The sequence below is a fragment of the Neltuma alba genome, unplaced genomic scaffold, assembly GCF_004799145.2.
Source record: "Neltuma alba isolate B1F8T4 unplaced genomic scaffold, ASM479914v2 tig00010174_pilon, whole genome shotgun sequence".
NCBI lineage: Eukaryota > Viridiplantae > Streptophyta > Magnoliopsida > Fabales > Fabaceae > Neltuma > Neltuma alba.
Window position 1 is genome coordinate 41,756 of NW_021635117.1, and position 27,858 is coordinate 69,613.

The window sequence follows — 27,858 nt, forward strand, 5'->3', positions numbered from 1 at the left end:
ACTGGGAGTGGTAGGCTGATTCTTAAGCTGTATTTGTGATTCCTTACTTTCCTCCTCAATTCTTTCTATATCTTCCAAAGCATGATAAGGAGGATTCTTTGGATGCTTCTACTCATCCTGTACCATATTTATGCTGCTGAAAGACTCATCAGTGATAGGAAGGTTAGTAGCTTTAGCGAATTTAAATACTTCTTTATTGTTTCCCACTTTAAATACTAACTCTCCCTTCGACATATTAATTAAAGCACCTCCAATTGCTAAAAATGACCTTCTTAATATTAAAGAAACATTCCAACTATCTTCAATATCTAAAATAATAAAATTTGTAGGAATATAAAGTTTACCGACTTTAACTATGACATTCTCTACTACACCTTGTAGATATTTGAATGATTTGTCTGCGAGTTGAAGAGTCATGTTGACCAACTTGATATTTGTCATCCCAAGTTTCCTGCATGAAGAATAAGGCATTAGATTAATACTAGCACCTAAATCGCATAAACAATTTTCAATAAGATTAGAACCAATATCACAAGGAATAGTGAAACTCCCTAGATCCTTCAATTTAGGTGGTAGTTTTTTCTACAAAATTGTGCTACACTCTTCTGTAAGTATCACTATGGCATATTCTTCCAACCTTTTCTTATTTGAAATCAGCTCCTTGATATACTTGACATAAGTAGGCATTCTTGCTAATGCCTCTATAAAAAAACTTATTTATTCAAATTTTCTTTAACATCTCAAGGAATCTTTAGAAGCCTAAATCTAAATCCTTCTTTTGAAGACATTCAAGATATGGAATAGGAGGCACATAAGGGTTGACTTCAAATGGCAAAAGATGACTTTGAGTAATGTTATCTATAGGTAGCTTAATTACATTGTCATTTTCATCGTTCTTCTGCTCACTTTCCTTTTTAAACACATTTTAAGGTCCAGTATTAGCTTCTTGAAGTTCTCCACCATTCCGTAAGGTGACTACCATAACTTGCTCCCTTGGATTGACTTCAGTATTGCTAAGAAACTTATTTTGATCTTTTCCAATAAGTAATTTAGTCAATTACTTATTTAAGCTTCTATGTTTTTCATTGAGTGGCCTATTTGTGAATCTATATTTTTCATAGAAGCTTGAGTTGAAGCAACGACCTGTTTAAGTTGGTCAATTTCATGATTTATACTCTTCATGCTATTAACTTGGTGAGTGGCCATTTGAGCTAAAGCTTCCTCCAACCTTGTTATTCGATCCTTGAGTGTGCTATTTTGTTGTTGGAAGCTTAGTGGTGCTTATGGCCTTTGAGAAAAAAAAAATTTCCAAGAGAGATTTGAATGATCTCTCGAACCTAGATTACACTACAAAAAACATCAAACTAATGACGGAATTTCCGTCACTAATCAAAATTAGCAATGGATTAGAGACAAATTAGTGACGGAATTTAGTTAGCGACGGAATTTTTTTCATCACTAATTCCACCGTCACTAAATAATTAGTGACGGAATTCAAATTCATAGCGATCGATTACTAACGGATTAGCAACGAAAATTAGTGACAAAAAATTTCCGTTACTAATATGTTGCTAATTAGTGACAGATATCCCACAAAAATTCTGTCACAAAATAATGATGGATTTGTGATGAAAAATTCCGTCACAAATTGGTGACAGAAATTTCCATCACAAATCCGTCACTAAATTTTTTTATTTTGTAAATTTAAAATATCACATCATCGCCATGTGTCCATCACTATGAGCCGCCATATCATCAATGGCTGCCACCTCACCAACTCCTCTCTCTCCCCCCATGTTGTCATATCATCTCGTCGGCCACGTCATCACCACGTGTCCATCATTAGATGCCACCTCAACCCCTCCTCTCTCCTATGCAGCCACGTCAGCATAGCATCCATATCATCACCATGTGTCCATCATTATGAGCCGCCACGTCATCGCCTTGCCCACGTCATCGCCACGTCATCACCTTGCTCAATTTGTGAAGAAGTGTTGGTTCGAACCTGGGACCTCCTGTGCACGTGCTGAAGCCTTTGCCAGTTAAACTGAAAAGCACCTACGAAATTCTTTTACAAAAAATAAATATATATAATATTTCTAATAACAAATACAAATATATATAATAAATATTATATACAAAATTTAATATATATTATATAATTTAATATATTATTATTTATTTGAATTTAATTTTTATATTTAAGTAAAAAATTTCTAGTAATTTTTACTTTGATTCAAATATTTAATTAAATAATAAGTATATTTTTTATTTTTATTTTTATTTTCTTATATAATATTTTTATTTTTTAATTTTTATATAATATATTGTTTAAAAATTATGATACATTTATATTTATTTTAATAATAAGTTTAAAAAATAATTGTTATATATTTATATTATATTTTTTTGTGAAGGATTAGTAACAGAATTGCAACAGAAATTAGTGACGAAAAAGTTCCGTCACTAATTTCCATCACAAAATGAGAGTTAGTAACGGATTGGTAACGGAAATTAGGGATGGAATTTTTCCGTCACTAATAATTTAAAACAAAATTAGGGACAGACTTGTGACAGAATTTAGTAACGGAATAAGATTTCGTCACTAATCCGTCTCTAAGTTAGTGACAGAATAAAATTCTGTCACTAATCCTTCACTAATTTAGCGACGAAATTTTTCCGTCACTAAATTCCGTCCTAATTTTAGTGACAGAATTTGTGAGGGATTAGCGACGGATTAGCGATGGAATGAAATTCCGTCATTAAATTCCGTCACTAATACCCTGTTTTTTTGTAGTGTTATAGGTGTTAGAGTATGGGTTATTTTTGGGATTAACTCTATCGTATCCATCTCCCATATAGTTGGCCTCCTCTAGATAGTTACTTTCATACCTTTCCTAAAGAGAATTAGAAAGAGAAGAATGAGAATTAACAGAATTAAAATCGAAGTAGTGACTTCATTAACCATTGCCCTCCTTCCTCAAACTGACTTTGATCTTGAAGTTGCTGCCAGTATTATGTAAATCTCCTCCTTGTCCTCAGATGTCATGTTATTTGGATCACCATGAGCAGCATTATCAACCTTTGACCGATATTTAGAACCAAGCCCATTATAGGAAAAATCCATTAGAAGTATATGTGAAAAATGATGATGAGGACATTGGCTTATGAGGAGATTATAATGTTCCCATGCTTCATGAAACGTTTCACCATTCTATTGGGTAAAAAAGTGAATCTTATCCCTTATTTCTGAAGTCTTCTGAGGGGAGTAGTATTTGAGAATAAATTGCTCATACAAATCAGTCCAAGACGTTATAGAAGCTTCTGGTAAATGTAGAAGCCATTGGCGAGCTTCTCTTTTCAGACAATATGGGAAACAACGCAGCTTTAATCCATCTTCTGATAGACTATTCAATGGTAGTGTATCAATCACCCCATAAAAATCACGTATATGTGATGCCCGTTAAAATAGGTAGCACATTTAAGTGAATATTTTTAAACTCATAATTAGGCGCTGCTCAGCTCAGTTGAATGCACGATGAATTAAAAGTAATAAAAAGGCATTGAATATCTTGAAATATAATTTGTCACTTTGGATTGACGCTGTCATCTCCATGATCACTATCAACTATCTCTTTTCTTATTCTTTTGACTTCTATTTTTCCTGTAAAATCGTTCAATTTCTAAATTAATAGGAATCAAGGCAGAGTCATCAAAACTTCTCAATTGCATAAAAACAAGCAAAACAAAAATAAAAACAAATATTTAGAATAAAATAAAATAAACTAAAAAGTAAAGAGAAATAAAAATTAAAAAATTACTAAATCCGTAACCTCCCTGGCAATGGCACCAAAAACTTGGTCGATTTGCAAGTGCACAGAATCAGCATAGTAATAAATCTTAGAGTGTTCTATGATTGTACCCACAGAGAGGTTGTGTGTTTACCAGTCTCAATAATTAATAATTAAAGAAAAAGCAATAAGCCAAATTATTTGAAGAGAATGAATTAAAACTAAAAGAGAGAAGCAAAAGACAATTGATTATGAGGAGAAATCAATCACTCAAAAGGTTGGGTTTCAGGATTAATTCACCCTATAAGTAGTTAGTTTCTATCATTTGATTTGACTCTTTATTCAATTATAGTGACAACTATTTCTAAAATGTCTTAATATTCTCTCGAATTATTAGTCCCTTTTTAATTAATGTTGAATTCGTTCCCACGATACTCAAACAACTAATTAAACCATGAAGCTATAGCTTAATTCACAATAAATATCTAGAACTATCCCTAGCCTAAATATTTATGTCTGTTTCTCTAGATCTAGGTTCTCTCTTCACCTCCCAGTTCATCAAGATTATCCATAGATTTGATTTAATGGTGATTAGTGATAAAATCAACATGAAGAATAAGAGAAGTAGATATAACAGAAAAAACTAAAATATATTCACAAAAAGAAATCCATAAAAGAGTCAAAATAAACAAAAATAAAAATAGCTTTCCCAAGGGAATTAAAGGTGCATTTGAACATAAAGGTCAAATTGCCAAAACATTAAATTAAACATTACTCTTACCAAAAAATCAGCTTTCGCTAGTTGGAATGCACGTTTGGGCCCCCACACATGATTCCAAACACACCCTCAATTGGTAGCAACATTACAATGTCAAACAAACCACATCAGTGCTTCCAAATCGCAATTAAAAAAAAAACACTATGGTTAAGAAACTCGAACTGATCAAAAAGCATATATATACATTTATTCTTGCTCTCCACATCTTTTTTCTCCCTAATGAGATGGGCATTAGTGGAGGAAAAACAGAGAAACATATACAGTTCTCAGATGTAGGTAGAGTTCCTTTTGCTGTACTCCAAGGAGGCTTTAGTATTTCTTTCCCTCCTTCTCCATAATTGATACATTAGACTGTTAATGATCTTGTTCCGAACATGAATCATGAAAGAAATGTGACATAGTATCTTCTGCCATAATTCTTGGTTTCGGTACTTTCATAATTAACGAGGCTATGAGAAGGTCCCAGTATAATGGAATTTGTGAAAATAAAAATAACCCTGCAGCGGGCAATATAATGATACTGTGACCAAGAATAGCTTGATACTTCTCTTCAGGGAGAAACTCATGGGACAAAGCAGCATAGAAAGAGACCACCATGGAGACAAGGGAAGCACAAAATGAAAATAAGCCCAAACAAATGGCAGACTTCTGCGATGGCCTCTGGGTCGTTCATTTCCAGTGCTACAAATAGATAGAAAGGCAGCCAACGAAGTGATTGAGAAGCAAAATGAAATTAACAATGAGATAGAAAACGTGTGACCTAGTACTGTGCCGGGAGCTTCCTAGCATGCAGAAAATGTAGCACCAGTAATAAGTGTGGCTGCAACAATGTAAGATCTACATGTGTCCTTCCCTGATTTGTTACTTTCCTTGATAAGCTGCTTGTGCCCGTTGGCAAAGATCTCCCCTGGAGTCTTACCATTGTTGTTAGTTTGGGAGTCGAAGTAAGGGGGCATCGCTTTTCTCACGTACTGTTCATTGTAAAATACCAAAATTCATAAACAATGTACAAATTATCATTGTGTGTGTGTGTTTTTTTGTGTACCGTTATTGGACTGCAACGTATTTGTATGATAAAAACAACATTGACACTTCTAACATGCAAGAGTTGATATAAAAGGTGTGAAACAGTTAGACATACAACTACTTTTGGTCTTTTTTACAAGATGCAATTAACGAAATAGTATGGTTTAGGAAATATGTTAATATTGGTGAAAGGGTGAATACAATTTTTGGTCCCTCAAATTTTAAACCATTAGGTTTTGATCCTTCAAGTTTCTTTTTATTTGAAATATTGGTTCCTATAATTTAATAAGAACTTGGACCATTTTGTCCCTTGAGGGACCAAACCTTATGGTTTCAAATTTAAGAAACCAAAACTAAAATGAAAGCAAACTTGAGAGACCAAATATTACTTTAATCCTTAGTTAAAAGCAAAAACTATGTAAATAATGTTCTTTTCCCCCCAAATTAAATATGCTCTTATTTATAAGATAATAGGTGAGAGAAAAAAATAATGAGAGAAAGGATGGAAGAGAATGTATGAAAAAAAAATAATGCAATCAATTCGGATAAAATTGGTTTAAAAAATACATTTAATATTCAGACAATCTCAAACTAGATTTTATAAAAAGTATCCCACTTATTCAAAAATTCGGAACTTATAAAAAGGACTAGAAGGAGTACCTCCAATCCTAAGTAGAGGAGCTAGACAAGGTGTCTGCTTACTCTTAAAATGGAAAAAAGGACGGAGACACCACTTTTCTTTTTAAATTAATATTTTTTTTCCTCCAAGTATTGCTATTGATTGCGCATAGTAATGAGGTTTCCATTAAGAAGTAGTTACAATGCTTATGATTAAAAATGGTATTTTAAGGAGAAACTAATACCTATTTGTTACAAATAATTAACTTAAATAAATATATTAATATCTACAAATTATCTAACTCTTATATTAAAAAGGGTAAATATGCATCCAGAACCCTAATCTTATTTTCTAGGTACATCCAACACCCCAATCTTTTTTATGGTGCATCCAACATCCTGACTAATTTTATTTTTAGTATATTCAACACCCTAAATGTAACTAAAAAAATAATTTTGAAGTACTGGATGTACCCAAAAAAAAAAGATTAGGATGCTAGATGTACATAAAAAAGATAAGAGATGCATTAGTAAAAAAAAAAAAAATCAAAGTGCTAGGTATACTTGAAAAAAAATTATTGGAGTACCCCTTTACCATAATAAAAATCAACTAAATTTTAAATACCTCGAACCACATGACTTCCCATTGCATTTGCATAACATATCCTCGTATTTCCCAGATTGTATGTTTTTGATAACTGTGCTGCCAAGTGCAATGCATTGTTTCCATCAGCATCGACCTTTTCCCTCCATACAGTCCAAAGTTTGTGGATTGTGGCCTTTTATTAACTCCAAGACATGACTCTGCCTCTGCCTCTCCACTATTGCCACGTGTACTATATTCCTTTTCTTTATGAGTAATTGATCATGGACAGACACTGGAATATCACGCAGGTTTTGTTCACCTGCTTGGTCAGACCATTTTTAGCTACGATCAATAGTGCTGTTGTTATTTTGATTCTGTCTGCCAAGTGCCAATCACCAATAACTGAAAAGGTTACATTACTCTTTTCTCCAAAGAAATAAGAATGAAACTAAGACATATATAATCACCTCCGAAATATTGGAATCTCAAAATATAAAGTCTCCTGAAATGTCTTAATCCGCAAGAAATTTCTGGTAATCATTCTGAAATTAATGTTTTTTAATATAAAATGACCTAATTACTTTCACATTAAAAAACATCCACCATCACCTGATGTTGGGGCTGAAGTTTTAGTACGGGAATTATTCTATACTACTTTGAATTCTTAATATAAGACCCAATTAACTAATTTGGAGAGATTAAAAAAGTTACTAAATTACTTAATTTTAGCATATATTATATGACTTCTATAAAATACTTATATACTACTTTCAGTCCTAATTATAAGACCTCGTTTGTAGTCTAAAAACGAAGTCTTATAATTAGGACCGAAGGTAGTAAATTATTAGATTATGTATCAATTTATAAGTTAGGAAAATTAGTTTGGAGAAAAACAGTAAATACAATTACTTTGAAGTAACTTTGTAATTTTCTTAATCTCCCCAGATTAATCAACTAGGTTTTATATTAAGGACCGGAGGTAATACATGAGAACAATTAGGTCATTTCGCAAAAAATCTTAATTCTAGAATGGTTTCAAAGAAATTAAGATATTTGGAGAGATTAGTTTGGGATTATCTTTCAAATAGTAATACTTTAAATTTTTCTGTGGGGTTTTACCTTCCTATATTTTCATATCTATGAGGAGATAATATTTCATGTTCACAATATTCTGCATTTCTTTGGCATTATCATTCTCTCGATACCAAGGATCTTGCTTTACAAGTTCATCCATGATAAGGCCACACAACGCATGATTCTCTTTCAGCTTCCTAACAGAGCCTGACGAAATATATTTTTAGATACCCAAAAAAAAAAATTAGAGATTCAAAACTTGCACGGGAAACAAAATAGAAAGGATGAATTGTATAAAACTTTTCCATATTTAGGACCATGAATAATCTTTAACAATGAACCCTATCTAAACTTTCAAATCTATGCAGATAACCCCATCCCCTTAAATTTTGAATTATATGCAAGATAAACTCTTTAAGCAATGTACAGATAAATAATAATGAACAAAACTAATAGTATGAAACTTATTTGTGTAAATGTAAAAGTCTATAATGATTTGTTATATAATTTCAAAGATTAGGGAGATCGATTATTTATGTATAACATAAATTTCAGGAGTTTTTATATTATTTACCCAAAAAAATTACAAAACATACAACGATAATGGTTAATGGGGGGGGGGGGAAACAACTATGACAAAAGCTTTGTTAATAACAGACAAGATTAACGTATGTGTCACCTGGAGATTTATTGGAATGGACTTGATTTTTGCCTGAGGACTTATGATTCTCTTTAGAGTTCAGTCTCTCTACATAAAATTTTATTTAAAAGAAATATGATTATGAACCCGTACAGATAGAATTTAAATGGAAAAACTGGTAGGCCATAGGCATGGATAATGGTGAATTTAACATGTACAAGAAAAAGCATCATAAACAGCAAACAAGAATATATGTCACCTCGATATTTATTAAACCAGCTGCAACTTTGGTTACTTCCTGAATTTGATGAATCGTCTAGATTCTCAACAAACTTTGGCCTTTCTTTCTTTATGCAAATAACTTTTAAAGTAAACAAAAAATGATACTTAGAACATACTAACTTTAATTTTTAAGCTTCAAAATGAGATGAGTATACTTACAGTACTGGTAGAGCAATTTGTGCCACCATCTGAGGCGAATACCATTCTTAAAAGCAGAAGGAATCATGAGAAGCTCATTCAGAGGTAAATGTCCGTGGATATTGAAACAGCTGCCAATCTTTTGGACCTTATAAAGCTCTATGATTTGGTATGACAGATCTAGCAAGCATTCCATTCCACACACACATTTATTTTGTTAGTTTTGTTAATTAATTTGCAGCGAGCAGGGCATTCTTAATTTTTAGGGAGATTTAATATGTCGATTATTCAAATATACGTTGCAATTAAATAATGTTATTAGATATATAATTCCCGTACAAAATGTTATTCAAATAAGAAACTTCTTGGAGAAAGAAAACTGAAGCATTAAACTGCAAAGTATTAATTTAACACAAAAGAATTGCTAGTTAGCTAGACATGTTCCTCCAAGCATTAGGTGGAGCTAAAGATGAGTAATTATTCCTAATTTACATATAGTTTGAATTTCATACTCCCTCCGGTTCTAAACATAAAAGTTTAATAAAAGGGGTCTGTTTTGATCCTAAATGTCTTTGTCTCCCAAATTCATAATCTTTTCCTTTAAATTTTTCATATTCATTTTATATTAAAAGATTTTCTATCAAGGAAGTAATTTCCAATATAAGTAATGAACTAAACTAATTTTCTTAATCTTTATAAATCGACTATCTAGCTCTTAACATTTAGAAATCGAAGACAGTACTGTATATTAAATATTGACTGATGGCTAGATGATGATAAAAATTTGCCATGTCCTTTTGATAGTAAAACGCAGCAGAATTAAATAAATTTACTGACCAAAGTGTTTTCTCCTAATGTTACAGTGAAGTATAGTATCTCCATCATTTCTTTTCCAGATTGAGGGCGGCAACATTGGTTCTACCTCCATGCAAGTTGCATGCAGATAACGAAAAGTCTGTGACCGTTAAGAGCAGCCAAGAACAACGGCCTCTCTCCAACGTTGTTACGCTCAAGAACCAATAGAGGATAGACACGTGTAATATGCCGACAAATCGCGATAGACCCTCGTGAGGCTGCACAATGCAAGGGAGTATCCCCTTTGTCATCCTTGGCTTGAAGAGTCTGTGAAGCCCTGCCATTTCCAGTATTGGCTATTTCATTAACCAGTTTCTCAACAATAGATTCTGCAGCTTCATTTGTGGTAGCCCAATGCAAAGCTGCGTCGAACTGAGACTCGTCATAGTGTGAATCAGGGCTCTCATTTTTTGGCATAACCATATCTGCCATCTTCTTATCATGAACCAGTGGATGGTCTCTGAAAATATTTACAACTACATCCCACTTTTCTCTCATTAGGGCAATCTACAGGTTTTCCTCAAGACTCTCTTCCTGGCTTGCACTGGAACTACCAATAGTGTTTCTCATTTCTCTATATATCTTATTTCAACTGAGGTGAGTCAAACCCTAAAAATTAGAAGAACAAAAGGAACAGTCATGTTTGTGAAATGAGAAGTACGTGCGGATTGGCAGAAGATAACACATAATGGAGAAATTCAGAAATTAGTACCAAAGGAGGGGTGGTTCGAAGTTAACAATGTTGTTGAATTGAAGGAATTAGTTAATGAGGTTTACGTAAAAGTTTATTCAAATTCTGAAGAATCAACTTATATACAGATACGACATTGAAGAGATAAATGAATTGGTCAATTTTGCTGTCTCTTTTAATTTGGAAGAGGATTTGAATAGTGATATAGATGCTAAGTTGAATATTGAAGATAGCTGAGTGATGATGAGCTGTAATTAGTTATACAATGTAAGTGCTCGTACCATGCAATATAAAACTTAATTTAAGGTTTCAATATTTAGTTTGATCCCTCATTTTTATCTTATGCTTTGCTTTTACTCCATTACATTATTTTCTTAATAATTCAACTTTATTTTGGCTTCATTAGTCGCATCACTTAATTTTATTTAGTTACAATCCCCCATATTTTCCTAATATGGTGTCTTTTTTCAAAAACTTTTTTTATGGAAAAGAAGTAATATTGTGTTATAAAAATTACAAATTATTTTTCCTCTTTAACACTCTTGAATTGAAACAATTAAAGAAAATCTTTTCGTGACCCTTGTCAAAAAATTCATTTTTTTGGCCAATAACAAAAGCACTATTTATAAGATTAGAAGCTACAACAGACAAAAGAATTATTTTGGCGGTTAGAAATGTCCGAAAATGCGCCTTTCACCATTGATTTTCATTTTATCGAATTAACTGTCAATTAAAATCTTAAACCATTTTATTCACCCAAAAAAAATCTTAAACCATTTTTTACAGTTAAAAAATACTCATGCCTGATTAGGATGTAAGTTGAGGGCTACTAAAAGTGATGAGTACAACTTATTTTCCAGTTGATAAAATCATTCACAAAGAGTGTAGCTATTGCACATTAACAGCTACAGTCATATATAAATTATTGTAAATATAATTTATACATACTTTTATACATATAATCACACAAAAAACTGAATATACACAACTCCATCATATCAAATTAATCGAAATGTCAACAAATTCTCCAAGCCCAAACATTCCTAGTAAGTGCAAATAAATGATAGTTGTGGAGAACTTATCCACGTTCTATGTACAAAGAAGGGGAAAACATTCGAATTTGATCATATCAATAAATAGTATATATAATCCGTAACTTTAAAATGAATAGAATGTAGGATATTTTAACTCTTCATTGCGACCAAATATTATTTTAGTCATAAAATAAAGCCACTATATTTTGGCCAAAAATATGTACAGTATATTAATTATATAGGAGATGCGCGTGCATAGTGAACATCGAAAATATATTTCGTCAATGCCAAAACCTTGGAATTGCCAAAGGAGCCAATTACAAAGAAGTTAGGGTTTATCCTCTCATGAGACAAAAGTAAAGGTGGAACATGCTAGCTTCAAGAAGATAAATCTAACTCAGTGTATGTGATACTTCGACAACCTCCCAAATAAACTATACTACCTACCTTCCTTCCTTAGCACTACTCCCGGTCCTTAATATAAGAGACAATTGACCAATATGAGTAGATTACGGAAATTAACTAAGTTATTTGTAATAAATGAGTGTTATTTTCTCTAAAATACCTTTATCAATCATATGCATAAGAATGGAAATCTTTTAATATTTGTAATTATCATGGGAACTACTAGGGAAAAAAATAAATAAATATAGAAGACAAAGTAAATTAAAATATTATATTTAGGACCATATTAAGTCTCCAACTCAAGACTAGAGGTAGTACAAGATAACATGATGATGAATGATGATGCATAGCGACCCATAAAACAGCAAAAAAAGGATGATGATGCGAAAAGAAGTAGTAATTGATGAAAAGTACTCCTCTGGTTCTTAATATAAGATCTAATTAGGAACTTGATGTTAATCTATATGTAAGACTTATTTTACATGTTTATTAATTTTTTTTCACATTAACCCTATTGATATTCTCCCAATAATAATCAAATAGAAAAGGAAGAGAGGGAATTAAGGAAGATGCTTGGAACCAATTTCAGTGCTTATCATAATGATATGCACCATAATACTCGTTGTGGCACTGAAATCTAAACCATTCATAGAGTCCTAATGGTCTAGATTTAAAATTTTCAACTGGTGATTTATAGATAAAAAAATTGATTTTTTAAAAACTTACGATTAATATTTAAGAGATCATATTTATTTTGGATTATGTACCTATATATTAAAGGAAATTTTTTTTAAGAAACCAAAATATTAAATATTAAATCTCGATTGTCCATATTAAATTTTAATGGTTGAGATTTGATAAGTATCATGGTACTCATCATTGCAATGGGCACTGAAACTGCTTCCAAAGATGCTTAGGATGTTTTAGAAGAAACATATCATATTAACTAATTTAGCTAATATCCTTAATCTACTCAAATTAGTTATTTAGGTTTATATTAAGGACCAGATCGAGGAGTGCTTGTGATAATTGAATAGTACAAACTTTGCTAATAAGACAATAATTCACCTAAGTGAAGGGAAAATTAGCAAAAAAAATTCTTAATGGAAAATTTATTTGAGGTACGATCCCTAGAATCATGTCAAGCACCAATGTGTTATAGAAGAAGTAAATATACATATGAAATGACCGCATTACTCTTAATTAAAACATTTATAAAAATGAAGTTACAGGTTTCATATTTTAAATTTTGAGCCTGCAAGGTCAAGAATAAACCTAAATTAAGTAGACTATACTAAGCCTAGTTTAGCAGAAATCCCAAAAAAAATGCCCTAAAAAATGGAATGAATTTTAGTGACTAAATCACAAATTAAAAGTTTTCCTGGGGGTACGCTGGGAAAGTACCAAAGGTGAAAGAGAATTGGGACTTAAATGTAAAGGAAGAAAGATATATCCAAGTTAGAGGAGAAGATGAAAAGTATACTGGAACGAAATTGTAATTACTGAAAGTTATAGGGTATTGAGTGTACATAAATACTAGGAAATTATATAAGAGTGCCTAAAAGTAAAAAGTGATCTAGAGAATATTTTAACCTGGAAATGGTTTAGAAAATATTTCAAAACCTTCAAGAGATATTGAAGAGCATTACATGAATGTCAAGTTATGCCATAAACAAAAGTGTAATTTCTGAAAGTTTCAAATTTTAAGTATAATTATGAGACTTTCGTTCAAAAAAAAATCAAAACAATCAAGAAAATTCAGGAAAAAAATAGGAAGAGCTCCCTAGTGATATTTAAGGTCTAAAAGAGGCATTAAAGTGAAAAATATCACAAGAAAAATATTCCAAAGTTTATTAGGTGCCTAAGCCCAATTAAATTGAGAGCATAATAGTAGAGCCAGTAAGGCCCAAAATGATACCGTCCACGGAGAAGAAAGAGAAGAGAAATTGCCATAATTAAATGTGAAAAATGATCCCATCCACGAAGAATGTTTATTACTGAGATTTCTCCAAAGCTTACGTCTCTCCAATGAATAACCACGCTAGGTTATCTGCCTCCAAAGAAAGATCAAAGGCAAAGTGTAAGGGTAAGTTGAAAAGGAATGAATTTCCTACATCATTATTTTGTTAGAAGTTGAAAAATGTATAAACAATCCTGTGAATTGTGTAAGTTCATGATGTGACCTTAGAGTATTTAACTAATGTGTTAAGATGGATAGTAATCAATTGTGAGTCAGAGAATAGCCTTAAAACTATGAAATTGGCATGCATGTTCATGACTGCCCAGTTTGGGCTCTTTAAAGAGCATGGTGATTTCATTGTTTAATGTGTAGTAAACGATGTCTAATTCTCATGAGAATTAGTATGTTAAAAAGTAGACATATAGATCTTTTCAACAAGTCTTAAGTCGATCAGGTTAATTGGAGATTGTAGCTTGAGTTATGAAGTTTTGACGTTGATGCACGATTCCTGTTCCAAAAACAGAGCGAGTTTAGACAAGTAATAAACTATATTGATTGGCATGGTTTAAGACTACAATGATTTTTTTTTCATGTAAAGGACCTAATAAGCTTTTAAAAAAAATTTAGAACACCCTCATACATGTTTTCTATAATTAACTATGAATTTTTAAAGGAAAAAAGTTTTTCATAGTTTAGTCTCAATGAGAATTATGAAACTTCATCACAGGCCCAACTCCTAGGCCTACAACTGAAAACTCGCTTTGATGTCCGTTTACATAAATGCCCCTTACTTATTGAAAAATTCGATTCATTCACTATGCATGTTTTTTGAAGTCGATGTTGAAGCCACTACGAACGAACTCCGCAATTACTCATGGCTAAGTTGAGAAAATATCAACCGACCGATGATGAATTGTTGGAAACAATCGGAAAATTGAGACTTATATCCAAGACCTCTTGGCTCCTCATAACTTTTAATTAAAGCCGTCGGGCTATTAATTAATTCTCTTTAATAGCATATATAATGCAAAATAATTCATAACTCCTTCAAATGGGCAGCAATTTTACAGCATCAGATAAGTCGAAATCCCAACAAGTAACATATAGGATACAAATAACAACATTACACACTCATAGTACTTCTTCCACACATTTGGGAAGAAAAACTACAGCGATCTTGATAAGTTCCCCAAAGCATGCACACACACGCACACATATATTCTTCTTCCTCAAATCTACTTACTTTTTTCAACGATGGACAAATGGATAGAGTTCCCGTACTCCGAGAAGGCGTAACAAGTACTTCTGTTTGCTCTTTCACCATCTCATATATTGGGCTGGTTATGATCCTGTTGTTCAATCCTCAAGTCTTGGAAGAAAAGTGATATGTTATCTTCTTCCACAATTCTTGGATTTGGTACCTTTGTAAGTGAGAATTTTAAGACATGCCAATATAGTGGAAATTGAGCAAATGCGTACACCAAAGCTACTGGTAATAAAATGATCCCATAGGATATGATAGGCTTATACTTCTCTTTAGGTTCAAAGTCATGGGATAGTGCAGCATAGAAAGAAACCAGCATTGAGACAAGTGACGCTAGGAATGAGATAATTCCCAAACAAAGCTTCAATGGCAAACTTCGACGAAAGCCTCTGGGTTGTACCTTTCTAGAGAGATAAATGGCCAAAAAAGTGGCTAATGAAGACATAGAGGAGAGAAAGGATATTAAAACACAGATAGAAAATGTATGGCCAAATCCATCAATGTCCTGGAAGCATGCAGAAAAGGCAGAACCAGTAACAAAGGTAGCTGCTACAATGTAAGACGTGCACGTGTCCTTCACTGAGTCGTTACATTCATTGATGAGCTTCATGTGTTCATTGGTGAAGATCTCCCCTGGAGTCTCACCCTTTTTATTGGGTTGGGAAATGAAGTAAGGTGGCATATTTTCTTTCACATACTGTTTCAACATAAAATAATAAATTTCACAAGTAATGCACAAATCTCAATCAAATATGTATGTTCCATTAAATGAAGAGAGCAGTTACATGATAAGGATGTTAGCAAAACTTTGTTGAATATGGATATGGCAGTCTAAACTAAAGCTGATCAGATTCATTATATAAGTTATGAATAGTGCAATTCATCTTACAACAAGCATCCATGAAAGAATACAAATATCGACATTGCAATGTCCTTAAGGACATCATAAACCTCTTATTTATCGCATTTTGTATTTTCTAGTGTAAATCTTCCTCTTCTATCTTAAGATTAGGGTTTTGGATTATTATCTTATATCTATTATCCAACTAGGGTTTTATAATTAGCCTTATGGTTTTTTATTGTAAGAGAATTTGTGATTCAGTAAAAGTTGAACCTATTTTTCTTTGGAAAGAAGAAGGATAGTGAGAGAGAAAGGGCCAAGAGGCAAAAACGATGCTCAGTTTTTATTAAACTAGTTAACAAGATTAAGAGGACCTTCAAGTTATTTATAAAGCCCTAGGTGCGTTAATTTAAAAATAAATAAAATCTAAAAAGATAAAACTTAACTCAAGTTGCTTGTATCTTTCATGTCAATTTCTCCAAGTAATCTTGTTATTTTGTTATTGTTAGTTATTAAAATACATATATGCACTTGTAAATTCACCTATAAATACTTGTAAATTTAGCATAAGCTCTTATAATGCAAATTAGGATCAGTCAATTTTCATATAGATATAGTTGTTATTTTGATATTGTTAGTTGGTAAAATGCGTGTGTATTTATAAATTCACATATGAAATATGGACACTTGTTACTTTACTATTATTAATTGTTAAAATGTATATGTGCACTTGTAAATATACCTAAGAACCTGACCTAATAAATACAAGTAATAATTTGACCTAAGTTTTGTTCAATATAAAGAAATCCATAAAAGATAATAATATGAAAATCTACTAAATCCTAACTAATATAAAAGTATTGTTCCTAATAAAATAACCAGTAATATCTAAAATAACTCTAATTTTCTCCAAACATATTCTATCAGTTTGTAGCTTTATACATATTATTAGGTCCACTAGATTAGATAATATTTTTGTGAACATTTCAAAATAATATTAGTGAAAAAATATTGTACAAAGTAAAATATTAATTTTCTGGAACGTTAAAACTAAAACTAAGAAAAAATTTTCTTCTTCTAATATGCATGAATTGATTATAAGGTGGAAGAGCTAGAATTATAAGGAGTGATAAAATAAGAACTAAATATTATATAAATACCTCAAACCACATGACTTCCCACTGCATTTGCATAACAGACCCCCGTATCCCTCTTGCTGTATATTTTGATTGCTTGGCTGCCAAATGCAATGCATTATTTCCATCAACATCCAACTTTTCTCTCAGTACAAGCCAATGTTTGCGTTTCTTTACTTCCTCCAATACATGGCTTTGCCTTTCCTCTATGGCCACATGTACTATATTCTTCTTCTCCTCAAGTAATTGGTCATGGATAGACACAGGAATATCATCTAGGATCTTCTTCACTTGTTCTGTCAAACCATTTTGAGCTGCTATTAACAGTGCTGTTGATCTTTTGATTCGGCCTGCTATGTACCAATAGCTGATCAGAGGTAATGTTACTATTATATACTACCTCTTTTTGGGGAATATGAGTCAAAGCAATAACAAGAATATTTCTAGTGGAACATCTTTCACAATCCCTGGAGAGCTAGTCCTTAATACAAGAGCTAGATAACTAATTTAAAGAGATTAAGAAAATTAGTTAAGTTAGTTAAGTATAACAAATATGTGTTGACTTTTCAAAACTACTCTCTTTAATCATGTGTATTAAAATTGACTCTTAATGGAAACCCCTTATAATCAATAGGATATTTTAGAAAAGTATTATAAATTTTAGAATCAAACTAGATTGAGGTTTTATATTTAGAACCAAATTTAATATCCAACTAGCTCTTATATTAAAAATCAGAAGTAGCACCTACAAAAAATTAGAAATCCCTCAATTATTATGTACATGTATATGTGCGAGTATTTACAATGGCGTTTACCTTCCTGTATAATCATATCCATGAGAGGGTAAAACTTCATGTTCACAATATTCTTCATATCCTTCGCCTTTTCATTTTCCCGATACCAAGGATCTTGTCTTATAAGTTCGTCCATGAGACGGCACACATGATTCTCGTTTAGTTTCCCAAGGTGGCCTTATCGAACATTTGTGGGCACCAAAAGCATCAAGGGCATAAAGAAGACAAAAAAAGAAAATGCGAAAGAAGAAAAGAAAGGGAGCAAAAAAAGGGGAGACAAAACATCTGTTAACTATAATGTCCATGCATTGCATGGAAATATTCTAATTCTTAAAACCAATAAGCATATAAACCAGAGATGGTAGCGGATCATGCCATGAAGAGATGGGGACTAAAATTTAAATGGTACGGTGACTCTCCTATTTGTGTGTTGTGCAATGTGGAAGATGAATTTGTAAGCCCCCTTTTTTTTTTCACTTGCAAATGGGCTAGGGAGTTATTAATGTTGCAACGAATTATTGAACCCATCAACTCTCACTTACAGAGAATTATTTGTGCCATTAGGCTACAAAGCCATTCATGAAAATAGACATTATTGCACTTTCTTTGAAGCAAAATGGGGTCTAGAGTTTACTTCACTATTGTTACTATAGTATTCCTCCAATTCTAAATATAAGACCTATTTTGTAGTGTAATTTACACTACAAAATAGGTTTTATATTTAGGACCGGAAGAGTAGATTTTAGAGTGTTCCAAAATGACCATTCTTCTAACTAAACTGCAAATTATGATAGTTATCATCAAGGCTATGATTAGCATTGAAGTTTGGTCATGCCTTCCTATAGGAAATTAATACTATAGAGTTGAGATAAATTTTCATAAGGATTGCAACATTGTGTAGGATACTATTCTTGATTTTTTTTTGGGGGAAACGACGTAGGTGTTTTTTGGCGTGGATGATTTGAAACTTCATAGAAGCTAGCTGCCTATTCATCTATTCCCCTCATTTGTGTGCATGTATTATTTGGTTTTCTTGAAACAAAATGGCATTTTAAACAAAAAAGAATTTTTCATGTTGATTTTTTAAAAATAAATTTCATTATATTTTATTATATTTAAAAATATCTAATATTCCAATTTTCTTATTTCAATTATTTAACTACGTCAAAGCAGTCTTTTTTCCGGTTATTCAAATTATTTCTATTTTTAATATATGAATATAAATATATATGCAGATTTGTGTTGAACATAAAAATAATTTTTGGCTCACTTGGGCTGTAGTTCAGAACTTAAGATTGGCAGGCAGCAGCGTTGGAGGGTTTGAGTGAATGTTAACTACGGTGCAAACTTGTGAACAGCTAGTTGCCTCAGTAGTAAGGCTGCCTGCCATATTTGGATGAGGTCCTAGATTCAAGAGCCTTACACTAGCATGTTTGTGAGCAAGTGTTTAAAATTGTATTAAATAAAAAAAAATGGTGCAAATTTCCTGGATATATGCAACCAAAAAAGCGAAAAGGAAAAACACACACACATATTAATAAATAATATAAAATATAATTGAAAGTGAATTACTTAGGCACAATAATAGAAAATGTCCCCTAATATTAAAAAAAATCTAACTCATTTAATTAGGCCTGGTATAGTAAAGATTATGGCTGAACCGTGAGTAACTTGTTTAAGATGAAAAGGATAGAAATAAAAGAAATGTGAATTTCATGTGAAAATGTATTAATGTGAGATTATACTTACAGTGGTAAAGCAGTTTCTGCCGACATCTGAGAAGAATGCCATTCTTAAAAGCAGAAGGAATCATGACAAGTTCATTCAAAGGCAAATGTCCCTCTGTATTGAAAGAGCTCCCAATCTTTTGATCTTTATAAAGCTCAATTATTCGGTAGGACAAATCTAGCAAACAATTCAATTTCAGGTACATCATTTGTTAGTTCTGTGTTCTTTTGCAGCTAGCAAGCTCAATTGTAAATCATGCTGCTTCTTTATAGCATAGTTGTTAAATTTTTCTGAATATACAAAAACCAAGAAAAACTTTCTTGGAAACAAAAGAAATTGACTCGTTAAACCATGAAATATTAATTTAGGCTGAATTATATATTAATTAGATGCACAGACACGGCGAGATGATGTACTATTCAAGTATTCATAATTTATATCCTCTCTCTCAACTCCTAAAAGTAAAATAAAGTAGTAGAGGGGTTTGCTTTGGTCCTACATGTAAAATTTTAGTCTACTTTATCTCTTAAATTTATAATTTATTTTCCTAAACTCTTTCTATTGATTCCACATATTAAGAGAATTTTTCTTAATCAAGGAGTAGTTTCCTACACAAATGATTAAAACAGATAATTTGGGAAAAGCAACACATGAAGTTAACTAATTTTACGAATCTCTTTAAATTAGTTATCTATGTCTAAGATTAAAGGGAGTAGCTAATATATATAAAACGTGTCTTTAACTGTAAAAGGTAGCATAATAAAAGGTACTGACCAAAATGTTTTCTCCTAATGGTGCCGTGAAGTATAGTATCTCCATTTGTTCTTTTCCACATTGAGGACGGTAACAATGGTTCTTTCTCCTTGCAAACTGAATGAAGAAAAAGGAACGCCGGTTGGTGACCAAGAAGAGCAGCCAAGAAGAGAGGTGTCTCTCCCTCATTGTTACGCTCACAAACCAATGACCCGTTGACATGTGTTATGCGCCGACAAATGGCAAGAGAGCCACGTGTGGCTGCACAGTGCAAAGGAGTATCCCCTCTACTATTCTTAGCTTTCAGAGTCTCCAAAGCATTGCTATTATTATTATCAGTCTCCACTATTGCGTCAACCAGTTCCTCAACAATAAATTCTGGCGCCTCATTGGTGATAGCCCAATGCAACACAGTGTCCGACAAGAACTCATCGTACCGCGAATCGGCTCTCTCATTTGTTGCTTTCATCATATTTCCCATCTTCTTATCATGAATCAGCGGATGATGTCCGAAAATCTTCACAACGTTGTTCCACTCTTCTCTCATAAGCGCAATGAACAACTTTTCCTCAGGACTCTCTTGCTGGCTTGCACCAGAAGAACTACTGCTATTGTTGGTACTCATTTTTCTTTGCTTCACTTAGATGGGAATCAAATCAAACTACTTATGTTGTTTGTGTGAAACGAGGAGTACAGAAACAAATTTGGAAATTAGTCAGCAATTAGTCAGACGACAACATTATTATCACCTAATTTTCTGGGCTGGTTCGAAGAGAGTTAATTGTGAAGATGCAGCTTGAGGTCAATAATGGTGAACAGAAGGAATAGGGTGCCCCCTAAGTATGACTCGAAATTCTGATGATCCAATGAATTAGGGTTTGGGGCCTCTATTATATACATACAGGTTTAAACAAATTTTTTGTTTTTTTGTCTTTTTTAATTCGGGTAGAGAGGGCATACAGTATGGAAGGTATCAATTTTTGGCAGTCTGGTAGAATCTAAATGGCAAATGATGCAAAGTTAATAATTGAATATTAGCATAAAGTGATGGAAAATTTTTAAAATTAGTAATATCCAATTCTTAATATAAGAGTTAGATAACTAATTTAAAGATATTAAGAAAATTATTTAAACTAGTTATTTGTAATAAATATGTATTAAACTTCCTAATCCACACTCTTTGATAATGTGTAGTGGATTAGAAACTAACCCTTTGTGAGAACTTCTTACAATCAATATGGATGTTTTGAAGGAAAAAATTATAAGTTTAGAAGACAAAGTGGATTAAAGTTTATATTTAGGGCCAAATCTAATCATTAAGTAATTCTTATATTAAGAACAGAATTCTGGTGATCAACTGTATGCAAAGAAAAAATAATGTAACGCCCAATACACTTGTTATCCCTCATCATCATTTACCTTTAGTGCTTGTTTGGTTCGATTACATGCGTCAAGGTCTGCTGCGCTTTGTTTATTCTAGGCTTGGTTGCTCAAAAGGGATGAAATTACGAGATTCTGATATCTTTAAATTAAAAGAGTCATCTAAATTATATAACTGTACCTGATGAATAGGGATTACACGGCGATATTCTTTTGCTTCCATCACTTTAAAAGAGAACGAAACAAAATACCATATTATGGCTTAAAGGTGTATATATATATAGCTGATTCAGGTTTTGTGTGAATAGGGAAAAAATAGTGTAAGAGTTTTTCTCCCTATAATTAAATAAATCTAACTTGGATTATAATTTAAATTAGTTGAAATTTGAAAATACCATATCAAAATTTGAGTTGAAGGTTTTGAGCTATCAAACTCGCCCACTTGAATTTTGGATCACAAAGCAGTAGCTGCAACCTCTGCCTAATTTAGTTCCAGAACTGACTGGCCTTGTCATTGATTCCGGGTCAAAAATGTTTCAAACTATGGCGAAAAAGCTCTGAGAGAATTATAATAAGACTCCAAAGAAATAAAATAATTATCAATAAGTTCTAAATGACAAGTGGTCATTTCTCATATTATTGGAACTTGTTACTACAAGTTGTTCTATTGTTGTCACTAGAATTTCTTTTAGTAATTATATTCTTTTTTCAGGACTTTATAGCAGTTCTCTCAAAAGCCTTTCACAATTTTTGCTCATCTGCTTATAAATTTTAATTTATTTGCGATAAATGTGCTGTTTTTGTCTTGTGCGCCCTCAAAATTATTTTCCTATAGGAAAGAATCGCATACAATTCCCTTGCTCGCAAGGTTGAAGAGCTATTCTTATGAATTAGGGTTTAAGTTGCCTTTTGATCAAATGGCCATGTTTCCCAACATATACACAATAAATAGGCGTACTCTATGTGGTGTTGAGAAAACAGGCTGGCTTGGTCCTATAGGCCAGCCCTTCACAAGTCGCAGGCTTAAACGAGTCAATTTATTTAGACCTGTGTTTGAAAAAAAAAATATCTATTTTACAAAGCCTAACCATAGGCAGATTCAAGCGAAGCCACGGTCTTTTGGCCCATTTATTTATTTTTTTACTTTTTAATATATTTTGATATGCACAAAAGTAAAACAATAAATGTCATAAAATTTCAACTTCCAATTAATATTAGTAAAACAAAATGTTAAATTGTTATCCAGATTTTTTAAACTAAACCAAATTAAATCATTGTCCTAAACATTATACAAAGTGTCACACCTCTCTTTACATCCCATTATATATTAATTAGAACCAATATAAGTCGTTTCGTAATATTTCTGGATAAAAAATTTTGAATTTCAGAATTTTACTATTCATCCTATCCGTATACTGTTCATCTGAAAATTGGCCAACTTTAAAAATTCATAACTAAATCTAAACAAATCAAAACGATATGGTTCTAATTTTCACACGAAGCTTGCTAAGAAAAATATTTATTAGGTCTAATTCTATCCAGGATAATTTCAGGAAATTCGTCAAAGTATACTGTTTATTTGATAAATTTTCAAATTTTTGGTATTTTTGCCCAATTTTGGAAGGGCATAACTCTTAGCACACAACTCCAAATTTAATCAATTACAACTTGTTTTAAAGATAAAAATAAGATCTATTTGCCTGTAAAATTTCATGCCCAAACTCCAACAATTGCTTGTTATTTTATGTGTCACAATTTTGGCATGTTTTAGGAAATTTCTATCCCCTAATTACTACTTTCTTGATTTATTTCCTCTTTTTCCTTCATTCACATTCTTTCCACAATGCATCAAGCATAATTCCAACATTAGACATGGAATAACAATATAATTTACATTAAAATTTCATTCACAACTCATCACAAAATCAACATAAAGTCTGGTACATTTGATACAAATTTCTAACATAACATAATATTCATAAAGCCATTTCATTCCAAGGCCAATTCTTTCCCTTGCTCCATACTTGGTCCACTTCCTAATTAGTGCATAAAATAACATAGGAGGAATGAGATTTCAAAGAAATTTCAGTAGCATATGAATTATAATTATCATGTAAATCAATGCCAGTTTGATTGTGACATGTCATGCAATCGAAACCATTCCCAACTCCTAGGAATTCATGCTAGATATCATGCCAGGAGAGGAACATTATATTATCCATATTGACATACCACAAAGCATTTGGTCAAAGCATAACCAATGTCAATTAAACAATCAAAATCACCACACAGTTCCTCCAATCCAAGCAACAATAAATCATAATAAACAAGCAAGATAAACAATCAAATTATAATTCAAAGCTACCTTTTTAAAAACTTGTCCAAATGATTACTCCAAAGAGCAATGCTTCTCCTTAGTTCCTTCTCTCAATGCCTATTAAACCAAGCATAAACATAGGCTATATTAATCATAAAACAACTTGGTTCCAACACTTTAACATTAACTTAACAATTCCCCCCCCCCTTTCTTGGATTTTTGATAAATTGATTCCTTCTTTAGAATCAATCATCTCATGACTCAATCCTACACAATTTTTCATGAGAAATCTAATAGTGCAATCAGATTTTGAAATTCACACTCCTTCCCCATGAACTTCACTTAGCCAAATAGGGGGTTTTTAACTTTTAAAAATTATATTTTTGATTCCAATGATTTTAAACACTCCCCAACAACATATCCCTACACAAAAAACATATTTTAAAGCCATTAGAATCACCAAATCAAGTAAAATCAAATTGCTTCTGCATGAAAAGTGCTGACCGAATTGCTTCCCCTTAACCCTAATCTTGATTTCATCCAAAAATCAATCCATACACCACTTGATCTTCCTTATTCCACTTGATTATTATAGTTTCTATCCTTTCCTAAGCATCACACATCTCAACTGAAAATTTCAGAATTTTTTAGCATTTTTTCCAGCATTTTCCCAAGCAAAAATCCTTATTTAGTCAATGTGAAACTTAGGGAGAATGATGCTTAGACATACCTTGATGTTTTCTTAGTGTATGTTGGATGATTTCTTGCCTAAAACACCTCAAGATTTTTGAACAAGGTGGCTAAATAAACAGTGACAAAGTCTCCTTTTTTTTCCCAATTTCCTAACATTTTTCACGTATTTTCTAAGGGGTATATATAGAAAATTCAAGTCTGCCCCTTCCCTCTTCAATTGGCCGAAATTAGACACCTAATAAGGTGTATGTGGCAGCCATCAAGTGTGGAAAATATTCAGATTTGAATAAGTGTCCCTTTACTAGATATTTCCAACCATTTATCCTTATTTTCCACTTTTTATTTAATAAAAATGGAGGATCTGAAAAGTGCACGAATTTGGGCCCGTCTTGGGTCCATTTTGGGTCCCACAAATGGTTTGTGCTGGCCCACAAACCAAATCACTATCCCAAACAATTTGAAACTTTATCAGTTACTATTCACTAGTAACATTCTATAATTTTTTCAGACCTTCAAAAATTCATTTCTCTCCATGATAATTCACCTTTTAATATTAGAATATGATCTGAAAATTTTCAAAATTTTTTGCCACCTCCAAGTGTTTATTTTGAATTTTCTCCGGTTAGGCCTCTATTTGGTGTCACTTCGAAAAAATAAATCCCCTAAAATTAATTTTGAACTTCCAAGGCATAAAACCAATTTTATAAATTCAAATAAATATTTAGATAAATTTTCCATCAATCTCTCAAATTTATTAAGGCCTTTAACTAATTAAAATAATTATTTTCCTCTGATTTTCTAATATTTTTCTAAAAAACTTTTGTTTACAAGAAATTCCATAATAAATTATTTTCATCGAATTTCTATCTTTCGGGCCTCAACTGAGTTTCCAAAGCCTCTACTCTACACTTTTTTCTATTTTTCAGGGATTTTCTGGAATTGTTTTCAAATTTTTCCGTTTTGCCCTTCTTAAACCGACAATTACGGAAATGCCAGCCCGAACCTTATCGAGATTTCATATCAAAAGTTGTTTTATTCTTTCATCTAGTTCTTACATTGACCTTCATTTCAATTTTTAATCCTTTATAGCCAGATGAAAATTTTGGGATGTGACACAAAGTACAAACTAAACACTGAATAATAACAATATCATTAATGTAATTTTTATCACTAGCTTCAATATCAACAATATTTGATTTCGATTTACTATAAATAAGCTCTTCTTTAGTGACAAAAATATTAAGTTTTCTTTTTCAAATAAAGTCTATTTATTATCTTATTTTAATTTGGGATATATTAAAGTTAAAACTCATAAATTTTTAATTCAAGTTATAGAATCACAAGTTATATAAGTATAAAAATACTCTCTTATCAAATATATATAGTTTAAAAATGTTGACACATAATACAAATCAATTTTTATTTAAAGTCTAGATTAAGTCAAATTTTAAAGTTCGATTAAAAAAATCATTGTCTAGAACCAATAAATGAAATCATTTTATGAAATTCAATTTTAAAAGGATAATGCTAACAAAATATTTAAAATATCATTAAAAATATAAAAAAAAATCAATCATATTAATATTATATAAATAATGTTAAAAAAGGCCTAAACGGATTGACCCTCAACCCTGCAGAACTGACCCGTTTAAGCTCTCTGCCCTTTAGAGCTAGTCTTTTTTATGTCTGTTTTTCATTTGAGAACCAAAATTGTAGGCCCGACCTTCATAATTTTAGGGCTTAAATAGGTTAGCCCGATGGACTTGACTCGCTTTCTCAATTTTAACTCTGTGCGCGTCTAGGAGGACACGATGACAAAAGGATAGAAGTTTGATCCTAGGTTATGTTTGGTATATGGATAAAAAAATTTTAATAAAATAAGATTGATAAAAATTTTCTTAATACTCATTGAAGTTATCAATAAATTTATGCTTCTTTCATTTAAAGGGAAAGTAGGCCCTTTTCATTAAGACCAAGAAAATATTCTTAATTATGTAGAACAAGATTTTTATTGCCAAATCTGCCCTAGGATGTAAAACATTTTGACAAAATTTTGATATAAGATACTATTTTTTTTTTAATCTTTTGAAAGATAAGTACTACTCCTTTAGTAATGTTGGACCTAATTAGGAGGTGAGAACTTAATTCATTTTATCTCTAATATTTATTATTTTTCTCTAAACTAATCTAACTTGTAAATTAACATATAGACTCTGTTGGCATTCAAACCCACTTATAAGCAGTTTATTAGTAACAAGCATATTTGGACGATTTCTTTCCTATTGGGAGCAACTTTTGGCCCATTTAACTTATGGGCCAAAAGCTGCTTAAATCGTGCAATTAGAAGAAGCATTCAGGTCCTGCTTTTGCCTTTTCAATTATGCTTTATAACGTGGAGGAGAGAGAATGTCAGACCAAGAGTTGTTTGATCGTTTTTGTCCATATTTACAGGGTCACTTGTTCATGTTATCAAAGTGACAATATGGTATAGAATTAGCATCGTTCATTTCAGTCATTTCCTATTATTATTTTTTAATTTTTCCTTAAAGGTATGACATTATATACATATGATACACATATATATTTAATAAAATTCATCTTCGTTCATTTTACGGGTAAATTTATTTTTTCAATTATAATCTAAACAACTCTACTTTTACAAACGTGCTTATTTAGAAAATAACTAGGTTTTACTTTTAAGAATTCTACTAATTTTTATTATAAACTTCAAATAAATAATTTGTGGATAATAAAAAAATAGTTAAAATTAATTAAAAGTAATAAATAGATTATAAATATACTTTTGATTTTAAATATGCTTTTATAATAAATGAGAAAAGTATAAAAGAAAATGTACAAGGAAATGTAACTAGAGAGCATAGCATAAGAGACACAATAAATTATTTACATATATTATTTAATATCATATCCTTTTTGGTTATTTTACAACTAAATTTACTTTTTTAATAATAATCCAAACAACTTCACTTTTACAAATTGGCTTATTTAAAAAAGCTAATACAAATATAAATCATATTACTCTATTTAACTTTTACTTAGTCTAACTTTTTGAT

The 27,858-nt window shown here is 31.6% G+C and overlaps 1 protein-coding gene and 1 non-coding gene across 2 annotated transcripts; one reads left to right on the forward strand and one right to left on the reverse strand.

Annotated features, from left to right (window-relative positions):
- Positions 1-3,143: 3,143 nt before the first annotated feature.
- Positions 3,144-3,250, forward strand: LOC114754683 (small nucleolar RNA R71). Its single transcript, XR_003741229.1, has one exon. It is a non-coding gene; the product is annotated as a small nucleolar RNA R71 (small nucleolar RNA).
- Positions 3,251-15,203: 11,953 nt separating this feature from the next.
- Positions 15,204-21,019, reverse strand: LOC114754634 (uncharacterized). The gene is made up of 5 exons (XM_028943427.1): positions 20,416-21,019; positions 19,663-19,818; positions 17,935-18,090; positions 17,144-17,469; positions 15,204-15,839 (listed from the first exon to the last, which is right to left on the reverse strand). Exons 1-5 carry the CDS (start codon positions 21,017-21,019, stop codon positions 15,204-15,206), a joined length of 1,878 nt encoding a protein of 625 aa, XP_028799260.1.
- Positions 21,020-27,858: the final 6,839 nt, after the last annotated feature.